This window comes from Marmota monax, unplaced genomic scaffold (genome assembly GCF_021218885.2).
Source record: "Marmota monax isolate L192 unplaced genomic scaffold, Marmota_monax_Labrador192_F-V1.1 WCK01_AAM20220418_F8-fsc00079, whole genome shotgun sequence".
NCBI classification, from domain to species: domain Eukaryota; kingdom Metazoa; phylum Chordata; class Mammalia; order Rodentia; family Sciuridae; genus Marmota; species Marmota monax.
This window is the reverse complement of record NW_026694099.1, coordinates 2,431,245-2,444,706: the sequence shown is the minus strand read 5'-3', so window position 1 is coordinate 2,444,706 and position 13,462 is coordinate 2,431,245. Positions and strand designations below refer to the sequence as shown.

At 41.6% G+C, this 13,462-nt stretch overlaps 1 protein-coding gene across 1 annotated transcript; it reads left to right on the top strand.

The window, feature by feature from the left end:
* Positions 1-9,071: 9,071 nt before the first annotated feature.
* LOC124107250 (mast cell protease 2) lies at positions 9,072-11,984 on the top strand. Its single transcript, XM_046465200.2, has 5 exons — positions 9,072-9,143; positions 9,805-9,955; positions 10,721-10,856; positions 11,076-11,330; positions 11,659-11,984. The coding sequence occupies exons 1-5, from the start codon at positions 9,086-9,088 to the stop codon at positions 11,800-11,802; spliced, it is 744 nt and encodes a 247-aa protein (XP_046321156.1). The 5' UTR covers positions 9,072-9,085; the 3' UTR covers positions 11,803-11,984.
* The last annotated feature ends 1,478 nt before the right edge of the window (positions 11,985-13,462 follow it).

Below are 13,462 nucleotides of genomic sequence, written 5' to 3'. Positions count from 1 at the left end.
ACACTAAGTTTCAGCTAGAGCCCTGTTGCCTCTTTATCCCCATATCCAAAGGACAGCAACATACCCAGGGAAGCACTTCTTCCCAGGAAGCTGAGCAACTGGATAGGGGGAGACAGTGGTGAGCCTACACTGCCCACCTGGCCAATAAGAAGTAGCAGGACAGGTAGAGACCATATGAGAATTCGGCTGAGCCTACAGGATGAATTGGAATCCAGGGGCTTCCAGAAAGGCCACCACCACAGACAAAAAGAACATCACATGGTCCTCTCATGTGAAAAGATCAGTTGGTGGCCCAGCCACTCAAAAAAAGAAAAAAGAAAAAGAAAAGATAAGAACATCATTATCGCTAAGGCATTAATTTTGAGATGTGGTGAGTGGGACCCAAGTAGTGGGCCGCCTGACAGACACAGAGTGATAAGAGAGTCACTTCATCACAAGGTCAGCAGGAGAAATGGTCCAGATAAGAGTTTTGCATAGGCCGGAAGGAGCAGCAGGGCCAGGCAGCCCAGCTTGGTGAAGGCCCTCATGCGCTATGGCCAGCAGGCCCCCTCCCCACCACCAAGACACCAAGGGGAAGCCCAGCTCAGTCAAAAGCTCAGTGCAGGAGGAGCTCGAGAGCCAAGGGGCAAGGTTGTCAGCCATACCTGCTGCAAAAGTAGAAATTAAATCAAAACGAAAAGCAAGAAAGGATAAATCTTCAGACAAAAACATTCAAATAAAAGGGAAAAGGAAAGCAAAACAGGCCAAAGCAGCCAACTAAGACATTAAAGATTTACCTCCAGAAAACAAAAGATGAGGAAAATCCAACCTCTGGTAAAGCAGGAGAGAAAGAAGCCAAATCTGATTACTTATATGCCACATCTTATCACTAGTCTCTGTCTCCCTTCTTATACAACCCAGAGAAATATTTTTATCAACGATTTTACAAATGCAAGTTTTTGGTAGCTCAAAAAAAATATTTAAGAAGGAAAGAATACCACCATGTGTCATTTTATAAAGTGTACATGATTTTATTATGGTTGCTTATTTTGGGTACAATAAGAAAATACCAGGATGTTGGGTTGTGGGAGTGTCAGCTTAACACTCCCTGGGGGTAAAGGAGTACTTTTTTTTCATTATATAATGCAAAGCTAATAAATGGCAATTAGGAGTCACATTCATGCATTTAATGTTTTCAACAGCTGTAATAATTTCTATTCCCGCATTATAGAATTGTTTCCTAAAGAAAGTATCATTAGCTGGGCATGTTGGTGCACACTTGTGATCCCAGCTTCTCGGGAGACTGAGGCAAGGATTGCAAGTTCAAGGTCAGCTTCAGGAACTGCATGAGACCTTGTCTCAAAATAAGAAAGAGATGGGGTTGTAGCTCAGGGGCAGAGCAACTCTAAGTTCAATCTCCAGTAACACCCCCCACCACCACCCAGAAATAAAGAAAGAATTGTTTGTTTCCTAAAGAAAACCACTCCCAGGTTGTGGCTGTCCCTGTCAGACATGAGTGCACTTCATAATGATCATGGTGGTTCAACTTTTCTGATACCTTTGTTAATGTGCTTTGAAAGATTAAAAATTTGAATATATGGCATATAGGATATTAAACCGTGAATCAGTGGAACTTGCCTAACAGTTATCAACATTTGAAGATATTTGATTTCCCATTAAGAAAGATTTACCTCCAAATGTTAATTTGGAAAGTCAATGGAATTATAGCTTTAAAAAGAAAATACATGACTTTTTAGATTTTCAGTGCATGCATTTAAGAATTGTGTGCAAAGTGAAATGTCTCAACACAACTAATAATATCTTCATTATGGAGGAAGCAGGCAGGAGAGAAGAGAGCTTTGTCCAAACTTATAGGAAGTAGACCTCTGGAGAGCCCAGGGCAGCACACAGAGACATGCAAAAGAGCCAGTTCCTCTTGGGGTCTTCATGGTTGTTGGGGCCCCAGTTAAAAGTCCAGTAGGAAAATATCAGCTCTCTACTTCACCCCAATGTTAGAGCCTCCTAGGGAATCTGGGAATGGTGTCTACCCTGCACCTCAGTTTGCTGGCAACTTTCACCCTTATGTAAGGTACTGAGGGAGTTGTTAGGGCTTATTGTGTTGCCCCCCCCCCAAAAAAAATATGTTGAATCCCTAATTCCCAGTGCCTCAGACTGTGACGTTACTAAGAAATAGAGTTGTAGCAGGTATAATTAGTTAAGATAAGGTCATACTGAAATAAGAGGGACCCTGAACCCAATATGGCTGGCATGTTCTTAGAAGAAGAGGAGAAAACACACTGCAAGAGGCCCTGTGAAGACAAAGGCAGAGTTCTGCCAGCCAAAGAACACCAAGGAGCCCCAGCTGCCAACAAAAGCCAGAAGAGAGGCTGGAACAGTCCTGACTCACAGCCCACAGAAGGAACCAACCCTGCTGACACCCTAAACTGTGAAAAAAATGAGTTCTTGTTGTTTAAGCCACCTGGTTGGTTGGTGGAACTTTGCTAACGTGGCCTTAGGAAACTAATACAATAATCAAGGCAGAGTGTGAGGAATGTAATATTTTCTTTTAAAATCACCATTCGTTCTCATAAATGCTTCTTACTGAGCATGCTTTAGATTCACAAACACTTGGCCATTCAAACATATTGAAGAAAGAATCTGTGAGAAGTGGACCAGAGATATTTATAACCACGTTTACTGAGTGTAACTCTATGCTGCTTCAGAGAACTCTTTGTTCTTTTGTTTGTTTATTCTCAATTCATATCCAAATTTATTTTTTAAAATAAATACCTACATTTTTCCTCCAGATGAGCATATGGAATACATATTCAAAAGGAAAAAGGGCTGAGGATACAGCTCAGTGGGAGAGCACTTGTCTAGCCTGTGTGAGGCCCTATGTTAAAAAAATATATATATCATCGTGTATCCTTTTAGTGTTTCTGTTTAAGAAAAAAAAAGATAACTCTTTTAATGAAATAAGTACTTGATTGCATCTCATGATTGATAACTTCATGTTATACTTTTTTCTTTTTATTAGTTCTTTTTAGCTATACATAACATTAGGATTCACTTTGACATAATTATAAAGCATGGAATACAATTTGCTCTAATTCAGTCCCTAGTACATTTCCTTCCCTCCCCTCCTCCCTTACCCTGTTTCCTCCCCTCTACTGATCTTTACACTATTTACTTTTAGGTTTGTTTGGGGTTTGTTGTTGTTGTTGTTGTTTTAGTTAATGTCTTGTGAATATAAATGATGGTAAGATTCACTTTGGTATATTCATATACATATATAGGAAACTTAGGTCAGATTCATTTCACTGTTCTTCCCATGTCCCATCCCTCCTCCCTCCCCATAAATCTCCTTCTTCAAATACACCAATCTTTCTCTTATTCTGATGAAATCTCCCTTTTTCCTTTCTCTCTCTCTCTCTCTCTCTCTCTCTCTCTCTCTCTCTCCTTCCCTCCCCCACTGATTGAGGACTAGCGTCCTCATACCAGAGAAAACATTCGACCCTTGAATGTTTTTGACTTTTTGATTCTAGTTTATTTCACTTAGCCTGATAGTCTCCAGTTTCATTCATTTACCAAGAAATACCATTCTTCTTTCTGGCTGAGTAATACTCCATTGTGGGATGGGGGGAGCCTTCAAGAGGCCCCTCTTATGTTCTGAGGGCAAAGAACTCGCAAATGGATTAATGCCCTCATAAAAGAAGCCTGAAGGGATTTGTTCATCCCTTCTGCCATTAGAGGATATAGCTAGCAGGCTCCATCTAGGAGGACCCAGTTCTCACAAGACACTGGATTTACAGGCACATCCATCTTGGATTTCACAGACTTAGAATTGTAAGAAATAAATTCCTGTTATTCATATAATATCCAGTCTAAGATATTTTGTTATAGCACCAGAATGGAATAAAACAACTCAGAAATAAAAAGAAGAAATGTGGACACAAGAAAAATGTGAATGAACTCTAAAGTGTTAGGCTGAGTGAAGGAAGCCAGCCTCAAAACATTATACACTGTATGATTCAATTTATATGGTATTCTCTGAACAACAGATCAAGGGTTTGCCAGTCATTGGGGTGGGGAAGTGTAACTAAAAGCACAGCGTGAGGAAGTCTGAGGAAGTGATGAAACTGTTGTGCATCCTGACAGTGGCAGTGAGTTCATGAGGATTCATAGAACTGTACACCAAAAAGCAGGTGGCAAGGCTATATGATAACTTAAAATTTAAAAACTTTCTCACAATATTCCATTGTCATTTTACAGGTAAAGAAACTGGGCTCAAAAGAAGCACAAAGTCAGACAAAACATTGAAGAGCCTGGTTTCAAACATTGTCTTATCTCAGGGGGAAGAGCACGGAAAAGGAGGAGACTGAAGAGGAAGGAGGAGGGACAGGAAAGGGAAGGAAATGCAGAATGAATTTAAGAAAATTGCACTATGTGCATGTAAAATACACTACCGTGAATTCTACCTTTATGTGTGTCTATTATGTGCCAATTAGAATATATAAATGAATAGAAGGTGAACCAGTAGAGTAGAAAAAGGGGAAAGGGGGAAGGAGAAGAGGAGGGAAAGGTAGGGCAATGGAGACTAAAATGGAATAAATGAAGTTTCATGCATGGACAGTTACATCAAAATGAACCCAACTTTAATGTACAACTATAATTCAAAGCAAAAAAAAAATTTAAAAAACCTGTCTCATCTCATTGTAAAGTTACAAAGTTTTCTGCTACAGTTTTGTTTTGTTTTGTTTTTTCATCCTTTTAATGTTAAAAATAAACAGCCCAGACATCAAAGACAGGTGTTCACAAAAAGAGGAAAATACCGAGGACTGAAGTGATTAGGGAAGGTCTGCAGTAAGATCCCAAGGGACAGCTGGGCCAGTCTAAGTCAAATCCTACTCGCTGTCCTCAGGGAATGATCCTCTGGCCATCATGCTCAGCCTGGCCACATTTCCAGGGAAGGGAACTCACCCAAGCAGCTTTGCCATCATGAAGTGCTCATTGATAGCTCTGCCTTACACAGACCCACAATGTTACCTTGTCATTCTGCTTTCCAGTGCCCTCTCCACCCCCACATACAAGAATATGCCATCTCTTATAGAGTAGCAACTCTATGAAATGTGAGGTCTCCTCTGGGCCCTCTCCTCCCAAGCCATCTCTAATCCCCTCCTCCCTTCGCCTGCAGTTTCTGGGGCATGTACTCTCCTGGTTCTCCTTTGGACATGCTTTTCTACCCCTGTAAAATATGGGACTTAGGGCTTCAGGATTTTCTTAAGCAAAATTAAAGACTCATCATAGTTTATGAGACTAAAGCAGATAAATGATTAACCTGAGTTGAAGTCGTCTCTATGTGAGAGGTGAACTGCCTATGTTCTAGTTCTTGATCTAGGTGTGGATTATGTGGGTGTTTGATTTACAATTATTCATTAAACTAAACATATCTTTTATAATTTTAAGTATGTATATTATAACCTCAGTTTTTAATATTAATATTATAGCCTCAGTTTTTAACCACAACCAGAGAAAAGCTCTAAAAACTGCCTGAGCAGTTCTCTCCCTCCAGCCCACCCCAAGTCTGACTCAATCATACAGGAGATCTGTCCACACCATGAGCGCTAAGAATACCCTCTGGTAGAGTCCCTGGCTACTTGCATCCCCAAGAATCCCAATAAAGACACAGATCACAAGCCTATTTGTATGATTTCCTTTCCTGCTGCTCACTGACCCATATCCTGGACAGCCATTACTCCTTCCTCTCCTTAATCATGAATTAAGGCAAAGTGTTTGTTTTTCTACCTTTGGTAATATTCAAGATCATTAAGAGAATATTCAAAATTGGGGAAAAGAAATTCAGGTTTTAGAAGGAAAATAGAGACATACATGTTATTTATACCCTCTTCCTGATCACCCTGTCAGCATCTCTCCATTCTTCACATGCATCTCCACTGTTCAATCATCTCCAGTTCTCAACTCAATCTCTTTGAACAATGTGGCTTTGGCCCCTGACATTAAACATCTTTGAACTGTCCACAGTGCTGATTTTCCACCTCTGTTCTTCCTTCAGCTGATAGGAAGAAGAACCAATGAAAAAATTCCCTGAATGACCCATGGAGGATTGATTCTACCATGTGACTTTGTTACATGATTTTGATACTACCTCATTATTCTCTCATAACTTGCCCCTTCATACTCTCTACCCCATCTGCCTTACCAAAAACGTATATCCTGGGCAGCATCTGCCATTGAAGAAAAAAAATGTAACAAAGAACCTAAGGTGGGGAAGAAAGACTAGACCAAAGAGATATCCTTATGAAGTCCCAACATAATATACAACATCAGAAATCCATAGAACCATCTAAGAGACAATCATTTCCAATCCCAGAACTATATCAAGGAAGTGTGGCTCAGAGGAAGCAAGAGTGGAGATGATGAGAAGAAGACTGAGTCTGCAAGCTTTGGCTCCACAGATGGCAATCACCACAGATTAAGCAAGCATCCTGCGGATCACAGGAAAGGGAAGAGCATTCACTGTCATTAGCCTCCCTCATAGTGCACACAGAGAGAAAATAAGATCATCATGGCTACAGAGTCAATTCTAAGATGTAAAGTAAGATGGCCCAAAGAGTGAACCACTGAATGGTTCTGAGAGTGACAGAGTGGTAACAACATAGAATCTATAGGAGAAGCCATCCAGTTAAAGGGTTTTTCAAAACTCATGAGAAAAGGCACCCTAGGATTTTACTCCTCACTACTCACCTATTACAGGAATGATGATTGGAAAGAGAAATATCAGAAATAACCTCAAAATGGGACATGTTTTGAGTTCTTGCTGAAAATCATGAGGAAAAAATAAAGACACACACAGCCCTAAGATATCTTACTCCCATCCAAAAATATGTAGTCATCTCCTAGGACTTCTCCATTTATCAATATCCTGGACTCCCTGTCCAGTCAAAAGAGTTGTGCAGAGTGTAGTAATTCAAATGCAAAATATTGCATTAGGGGTTAAGACAAGCACATAGTAGAATAAATAAATTGAAAAGGACCTTGACAGCTTACTTCATAGATGTTGAATGTTAGCTAACAGAAATTAAATGTACACTTTAAATTTAGAAAAATTTGGTCATTTAGAAACATCAGCTATAGAAGTGGATAGAGATTACAGCAAGGGCAAACAAAGAGCAAGCTCCAGCCTGCTTCAGGAATATGTGGCTAGTACAATAAAGAATGCACTGTGCCTGCTGCATTGTGCTGCTGTCTCAATCTGATGCAAGAGGGCATGAGCCATCCTATCTGTGGTCCCTTATCCATGGTATTTCCTTACTATAGGCTTCAATGCTAATGGAGATTTATAGGTATTATATCCCTATTTGGCAACTTGTGGATTAAAATGACATTTTTATACATGCTCATTCAAGGAAGACTTAGCCTTACTCAAATAATAATGTTGAAGAAACAGTCTGGCAGCTTCAAGTTAAATGAATAGAAACAAAGTGCTATGCAAAGCACAGCATGCTAAACCTGGAGCTCTAATGCTAATCTGTAATGTGTTTAGGGGAACTTAGAGGAAATATAAGACTTATTCTTTGCCCAAGCAAATGTATCAGCCCTATGAGGACATACCCATCACTTACTCCTCATATGGCTGTAATGCAGCACACAGGATAACACAACTAAAGGAATAAAACCAACATTTATGAAAGACCAATGATGTGGCATTTTATGTTTAACACCATATTTAATTCTCCATAAAAGCCCTGTGCTGTGTCATTCTTTATAAATTAGAGATATAGTAACAAGTCTGAGAACTTCAGGAACTTTCTGAAGTTCAGAAAGATAGCTAAGTGACAGAACTAGAATTTGAACTTGTTCCATCTAACTGCTGTGTGCTTTAAATGTCAAAGTGCATAAGAGCACTGAGAAGCAATGTTTCAAGTACTCAGAAGAGGGATGGTCCCTCTGCATTGTAGTGGCTAAGGAATCACTGCCATCATTTAAATGGCTTCTGCATCAAGCCATCTTTTTTTCTCACAAATTGTGCACTCTAAACAAGACTCTTCAACCTCTACTTGAATATCTTTAGCAATGGAGAAATTACTTACCTCCCCTGACTGTATACTCATCTTGTAACAACTGATTGTTAGTAAATTTTTCATTATACATTGAAATAGAAGATGCTGTAGAATTAAGCCCAGAGGCTACCTAGTCATAAACAATGCCCCAACTTATACCAACAAAAGTACCACTGCCATTTGATTGGTCCATATATTGTAAGCAACACCAGACACCCGAACCATCATCAATTGTGTGCAAAGACATATCTTTCCTTCCCTTATCTACTCTCCTTGGATCTCTCTCTTCCTCTGTCAGTTAACATTGATTCAGAGGAAGAAAGAGACGCACATCAATGATTTCCAAATTACAGGTAATCATCCTGTAAGTAGTGTACTCTTCAAGTTCTGACATATAGTACAATGAAATTGAATGGAACGTCATGGAAACTAACAAAGAGCATTGCATATAATTAGGATAAATACTGCCTCCTGAAACTTTTGCTTGATTGCTCTCTCTCTCTCTCTCTCTCTCTCTCTCTCTCTCTCTGTGTGTGTGTGTGTGTGTGTGTGTGTGTGTTTATGCTCAGGCATTTGTACATACAGGTGTATGTGCACTGGGTCTTTTTTCAAATGCATTCCCCACTGTAGGCCATAGCCATAACTGTGTGCATGCTTCTGAATGCTCAGTAAACTCTCCCCAACCCATGTTTCTGTTGGGTCTTTAACAAACTGCCTTAACTGGGAAAGACAAGGTCCCTGCATATTCTGTCCCCACACCATACCCCAGATAAGTTGCATGGTTGGGAGTTGAGTACTCATCTGGGGAGCCAGGAGATGGAAGTTTAACTTCACCTCTAGAAAAGCAGATTGTGATTCTGGGGAAACTTCTAATCAGAGAGATGGTCAACTTAGAGTGAGAGAAGAAAACATGACCACACAGTTCCTGTGGTTACCAGCTCTGCTCCTCCCATGCCTGCTGGGAGCAATAAATCCCAAGACCAAAGATAAAATCAGCACCTGCCATGGGCAGCCTCTGTAAGAAGATGCATCTTCTTTCTCTCTTTCTGCTGCTCTTTCTCCTATGCTCCAGTGCTGAAGCCGGTGAGTATTATATTCCTTCCCTCTGTAATTTCCAGGATCAGCTCCTAGAACAAAGACATTTAGTCTGAATATAGTTGACTATTGGGAGATAAACATTGAACAGGTTCTCAAGCTCTCTCTTCAGACTCCCAGAGTGATATCTCCATTTGGGATATTCCTATCCATTCTCTGCAACTTGCAGCAGTTCCCAGTAACAAGGAATCCTGTACTGATTAGGGAAAAAAGCCCAGAACAAGTGGGGGATCCCCATGAAAATACGTTCTCTTCATCTTCTGAGTTTCAGCAATACAAATTACTTGTGATTTGGTTGTTTTGTGAACTGCTCATAGGCTGTGAGAAGACCAGGATGAGAATCTGGAGACCATGTTCTCCACAGAGACTGAGGAAGGGTGGGCTGGGTCAGGGTGGGAGTGGGAGAAATTTTAGGTAAAAAATGTCTAAATGGCATCTAAGGCAAGGTTGGCTAATGTGTCTGAAGGAGTAAGAATTTTTGGAGAATTTATGGGCAGAAAGAGTAGGTACAAGAGAGCTGAGAGGTTGATAGGCAAAACTCAGGGCTAGGATGACATTCAAGGTAAGTCTCTTTCAATCTTGACCCACTGTGCACTTTCTGGAGAGAGCATCAATGTTTATGTTTAAACCCTGTGGTTCTCTGTTCCAGGGGAGATCATCGGGGGCACAGAATGTAAGCCACACTCCCGCCCCTACATGGCCTATCTGGAAATTGTCACTCCTCGAGGTCACCTGATATCTTGTGGTGGCTTCCTGATAAGACGGAATTTTGTGCTGACAGCTGCTCACTGTGCAGGAAGGTGAGACAAAAAAAAAAAAAAAAAAAAAAAGTCCTGTTTGTCTCCAAATGAGAAATAAACAACCAGGCTGGAGACCTGGGATATACTCTGGTGGGTTCTGAAGAGGGAATCCTAGGCCTGGGAGCTTTCAAGAGAGAGAAGACACATGCTTAAAGAAATCAGTCTTATTAAATAGATTCCCTGAGCCTCAGTCACTGTGTGCTCAGTTCCCCTACAAGGAAAAGGAGACCCCATCCCAGATCCTCCCCCTGAATTATTGCTCCTTACCCCCTCCCAAATACATAAGATACATAATTCTTCTCAGGGCCCACCCAGTTTTCTGGGCTACTTCCTCCATGTCCTTTCAAGAACATTGGCCATTAGTTCCCAGGGTCCAAAACCCATCCTTTTAATGGGAGGCAGAGAACAGGGTACACACTTCCCACTTTTCTCACTGTCTCTAGCTCTGAGGTGCTGGCCCCAGATAGGGCTTTCTGAATTAGGAAGTACTAACCCTCTCCTCTGGGATCTCAGTGGTCTGCTCATTCCCCAGAAATTCCCAAGGATCCTGTCCTGGACAATGCATCTGTTCCAGAGAAAGTTCTTCCCTGATTAAAACCTCAACCCTACAAAAAACCACAAGTGGTCCAGAAAGTGGGGATAGATAGAGTCCAGGACCCCAGTTGGGGGACGGGCGTCCAGCCCCTTTTGTCAGAATAGGCACAACCCAGGAGAAACACCAAGATGTCACTCTTTCTGTTTGTCCTTCCTTCTTCTTCACAACAGATCTATAACAGTTATGCTAGGTGTCCATAACAAAAAAGAGAAAGAAGACACATGGCAGAGGCTTGAGGTCGTAAAGCAATTCCCTCATCCAAAATATGATGACGTTTTGCTTCTCCATGACATCATGTTACTAAAGGTAACAACATTTTTCTTCCCGTTTTCTACTTCCTTAGACTTCTCCTTCAGATCCCCACTGCCCTGAAATTTCCCTGGCCTTCCTCTGGATGGTACCACCTTTCCACTCCCTGTTTGGGCTTGAATTCTAACATAAGGCAATTGACCTCTCTATCCCTGGTTGCTTCCAACTGCCTCCCAATCCATTTCCTGCACTGACAAATCCTCATTCCCTTCATAGTTGGAGGAGAAAGCCAATCTGACCCTAGCCGTGGGGACACTACCCCTCCCATCCCAATTCAACTTCATTCCACCTTGGAGAATGTGCCGGGCAACTGGCTGGGGAAAAACAAATGTGGAGGAACCTACGTCTGACAGTCTGAAGGAGGTGAAACTGAGACTCTTGGATCCCCAGGCCTGCAAACACTTCAGAAGCTTTAAACACAACCTCCAGCTGTGTGCGGGCAATCCCAGGAAGACAAATTCTGTATACAAGGTGATCCTCCAACTAGTTTCCCCCTACATTGTCAGTCAATGACCGAGTTTGGAATAGCAGGAGTGAGAAAACTGAAAGTGTCCCTCCTCCTGTGGCCCAGGAAAATCTCTGACAACCCATTCCAGTCTACACACACAGAGTAATAATGGGGGGGGGGCACTCCAAGAAAGGAAGACCTAGATACCCCATGAGTAGCCCTGGTATGAATCTGGATCTGTGCTCCAAGCTGGGGCCCATGGACAGGAGTGAAGAACTTCCTGACTAACCACCTATTCTCTCTTTCTCTCCCTCCTGCTCTCCCTCTCTCCTCCTCCCTCCCCCTCCACAGGGAGACTCTGGGGGCCCCCTTCTGTGTGCTGGGATAGCCCAGGGCATTGCATCCTATGTAAATCTGAACGCAAAGCCGCCTGCTGTCTTCACCCGAATCTCCCATTACCGACCCTGGATCAACAAGATCTTGAAGGAGAATTAACATTGGAACCTGGGTCAGCCTGAGGAAATCTGTAACTACAGATGAGCAGGTTCTCTGTGTCACTCGCTCTGGCCCACCCCATCCCAGGTTCCAGCTGAAGTCCTGTCACATCCCTGAACTTTCAAAAACTTCCTAAAGTCACAAAACTCTCAATAAAGATCCAGAATCCAGATTTAAGCATCCATTTCCTCTCTTTGCTGCTCTTTTCTCCCTGTACATAGCAACCTGACTCCCGGGATTGGGCAGGGGTGTGTGTGTGTGTGTGTGGTGTGTGTGTGTGTGTGTGTGTGTGTGTGTGACAAACACAGAGACCTAGAGACAGACACAGAAAGGAAATAATGAAAAAAATAAATAAGAGAAAGTTTCCCTGGAGAGGCAGGATCCATATTTTCAGGGTAAGCAAGAAATTATTCAGAATCTTTCCTTATCTTAATCATCAACCTTGTATCAACTCTAATGTATCTTTAGTAATTGCAGCATCACTGAGAACCTTTTGCATTGCAAACAAGATTTGAGATCTTTAGATATCTCTGGTCTTTCCCCCACTACAAGTCAGTGGCAACCCCTCTCCTGTCCACCAAGTTATTACAACCAAATGTTACCAGGCATTAATAAATGTCCCTGAGGAGGGGGTGGGGATCACCCTCAGGAAAAGACCATTGGTTTAGGTACATAATATAAAGAAGGCAGTTAGTGCCACACAGTGTCCTCCTCACAGTCCATGAGATAAGAGAAATCTTCCATCACCGCAGCTTCAATCTGAGATACAGAGGAGATGGCCTCTCACATGTTGCTGCAAAACAGATACCAGGAGCAGGAGAGGACAGCATCACAGAGTCTGCTTGAGCAGAGCTTTCCACAAAGGGCTCTGGCCACTCCAACAGGAAGACTAGAGCCTAGAGCCTGATTGGCACAAATATTTGTCAGGGGAAGGACTAGCTGGAGGAGAGAAACAGCAGGCCAGGGACATGCCAACAGGAGCCCGGGAATACCCACAGCAGGTGAGGTGTGGTGATTCCCTTTGAGAACATGAATTATTTTCAGGAATTTATCTTTAAGAAATAACAAAGACATTCATGAAGATTCATGTATATTTTCATCTCAGCATGTTTAATTATTTAAAAAAAAAAACTAGCATCCTGGCCATGAAACAACTTTAGTCATAAATTCATGTGACTGAATATTTTTAACTCATTAAAAGATTAAGTTCAAATACACTCTAATGAAAAAATTCAATATAATTTAATGCTTTTGAAAAGCAATATGCAAATCTCCCTATACTATAATCTCAATTTTTAATTAAATATTTCATGTATGCATAAGAAAAAAAACTGGAAGTAATTATATAAAAATAATTATGGTGGTTATCTCTAAAGGATAGAATTAATAGCCATTTTTATTTTGTTTATATACTGGCTCTGAGACCCATGTTTTACAACTATAGAGACTCACCACTACATATTAATCCACCAGGGGATAAACACACCCATCCACATTCCCCTACTGGTCAAGGTTTGCTCCGTGGGGAGTAAGCATCCTTGTAAGTCATGTCACTCAGCCCACCCAGGAAGCTACTAGGGAAGCTGAGGCTCTATGAGTTCCCTTTGGCCCATACTCAAGCATGGTGGTCTTTTCTTGTCAACAGGCACCATGTATGGGT

What these genes read in the sequence shown, in the direction of transcription:
- LOC124107250 (XM_046465200.2), top strand. Translation starts at nt 9,086, where the DNA reads ATGCATCTTCTTTCTCTCTTTCTGCTGCTCTTTCTCCTATGCTCCAGT. An exon ending in ATGACATCATGTTACTAAAG is followed by an intron (nt 10,857 to 11,075) that starts GTAACAACATTT and finishes TTCCCTTCATAG; the next exon opens with TTGGAGGAGAAAGCCAATCT. An exon ending in AGACAAATTCTGTATACAAG is followed by an intron (nt 11,331 to 11,658) that starts GTGATCCTCCAA and finishes CCCCCTCCACAG; the next exon opens with GGAGACTCTGGGGGCCCCCT.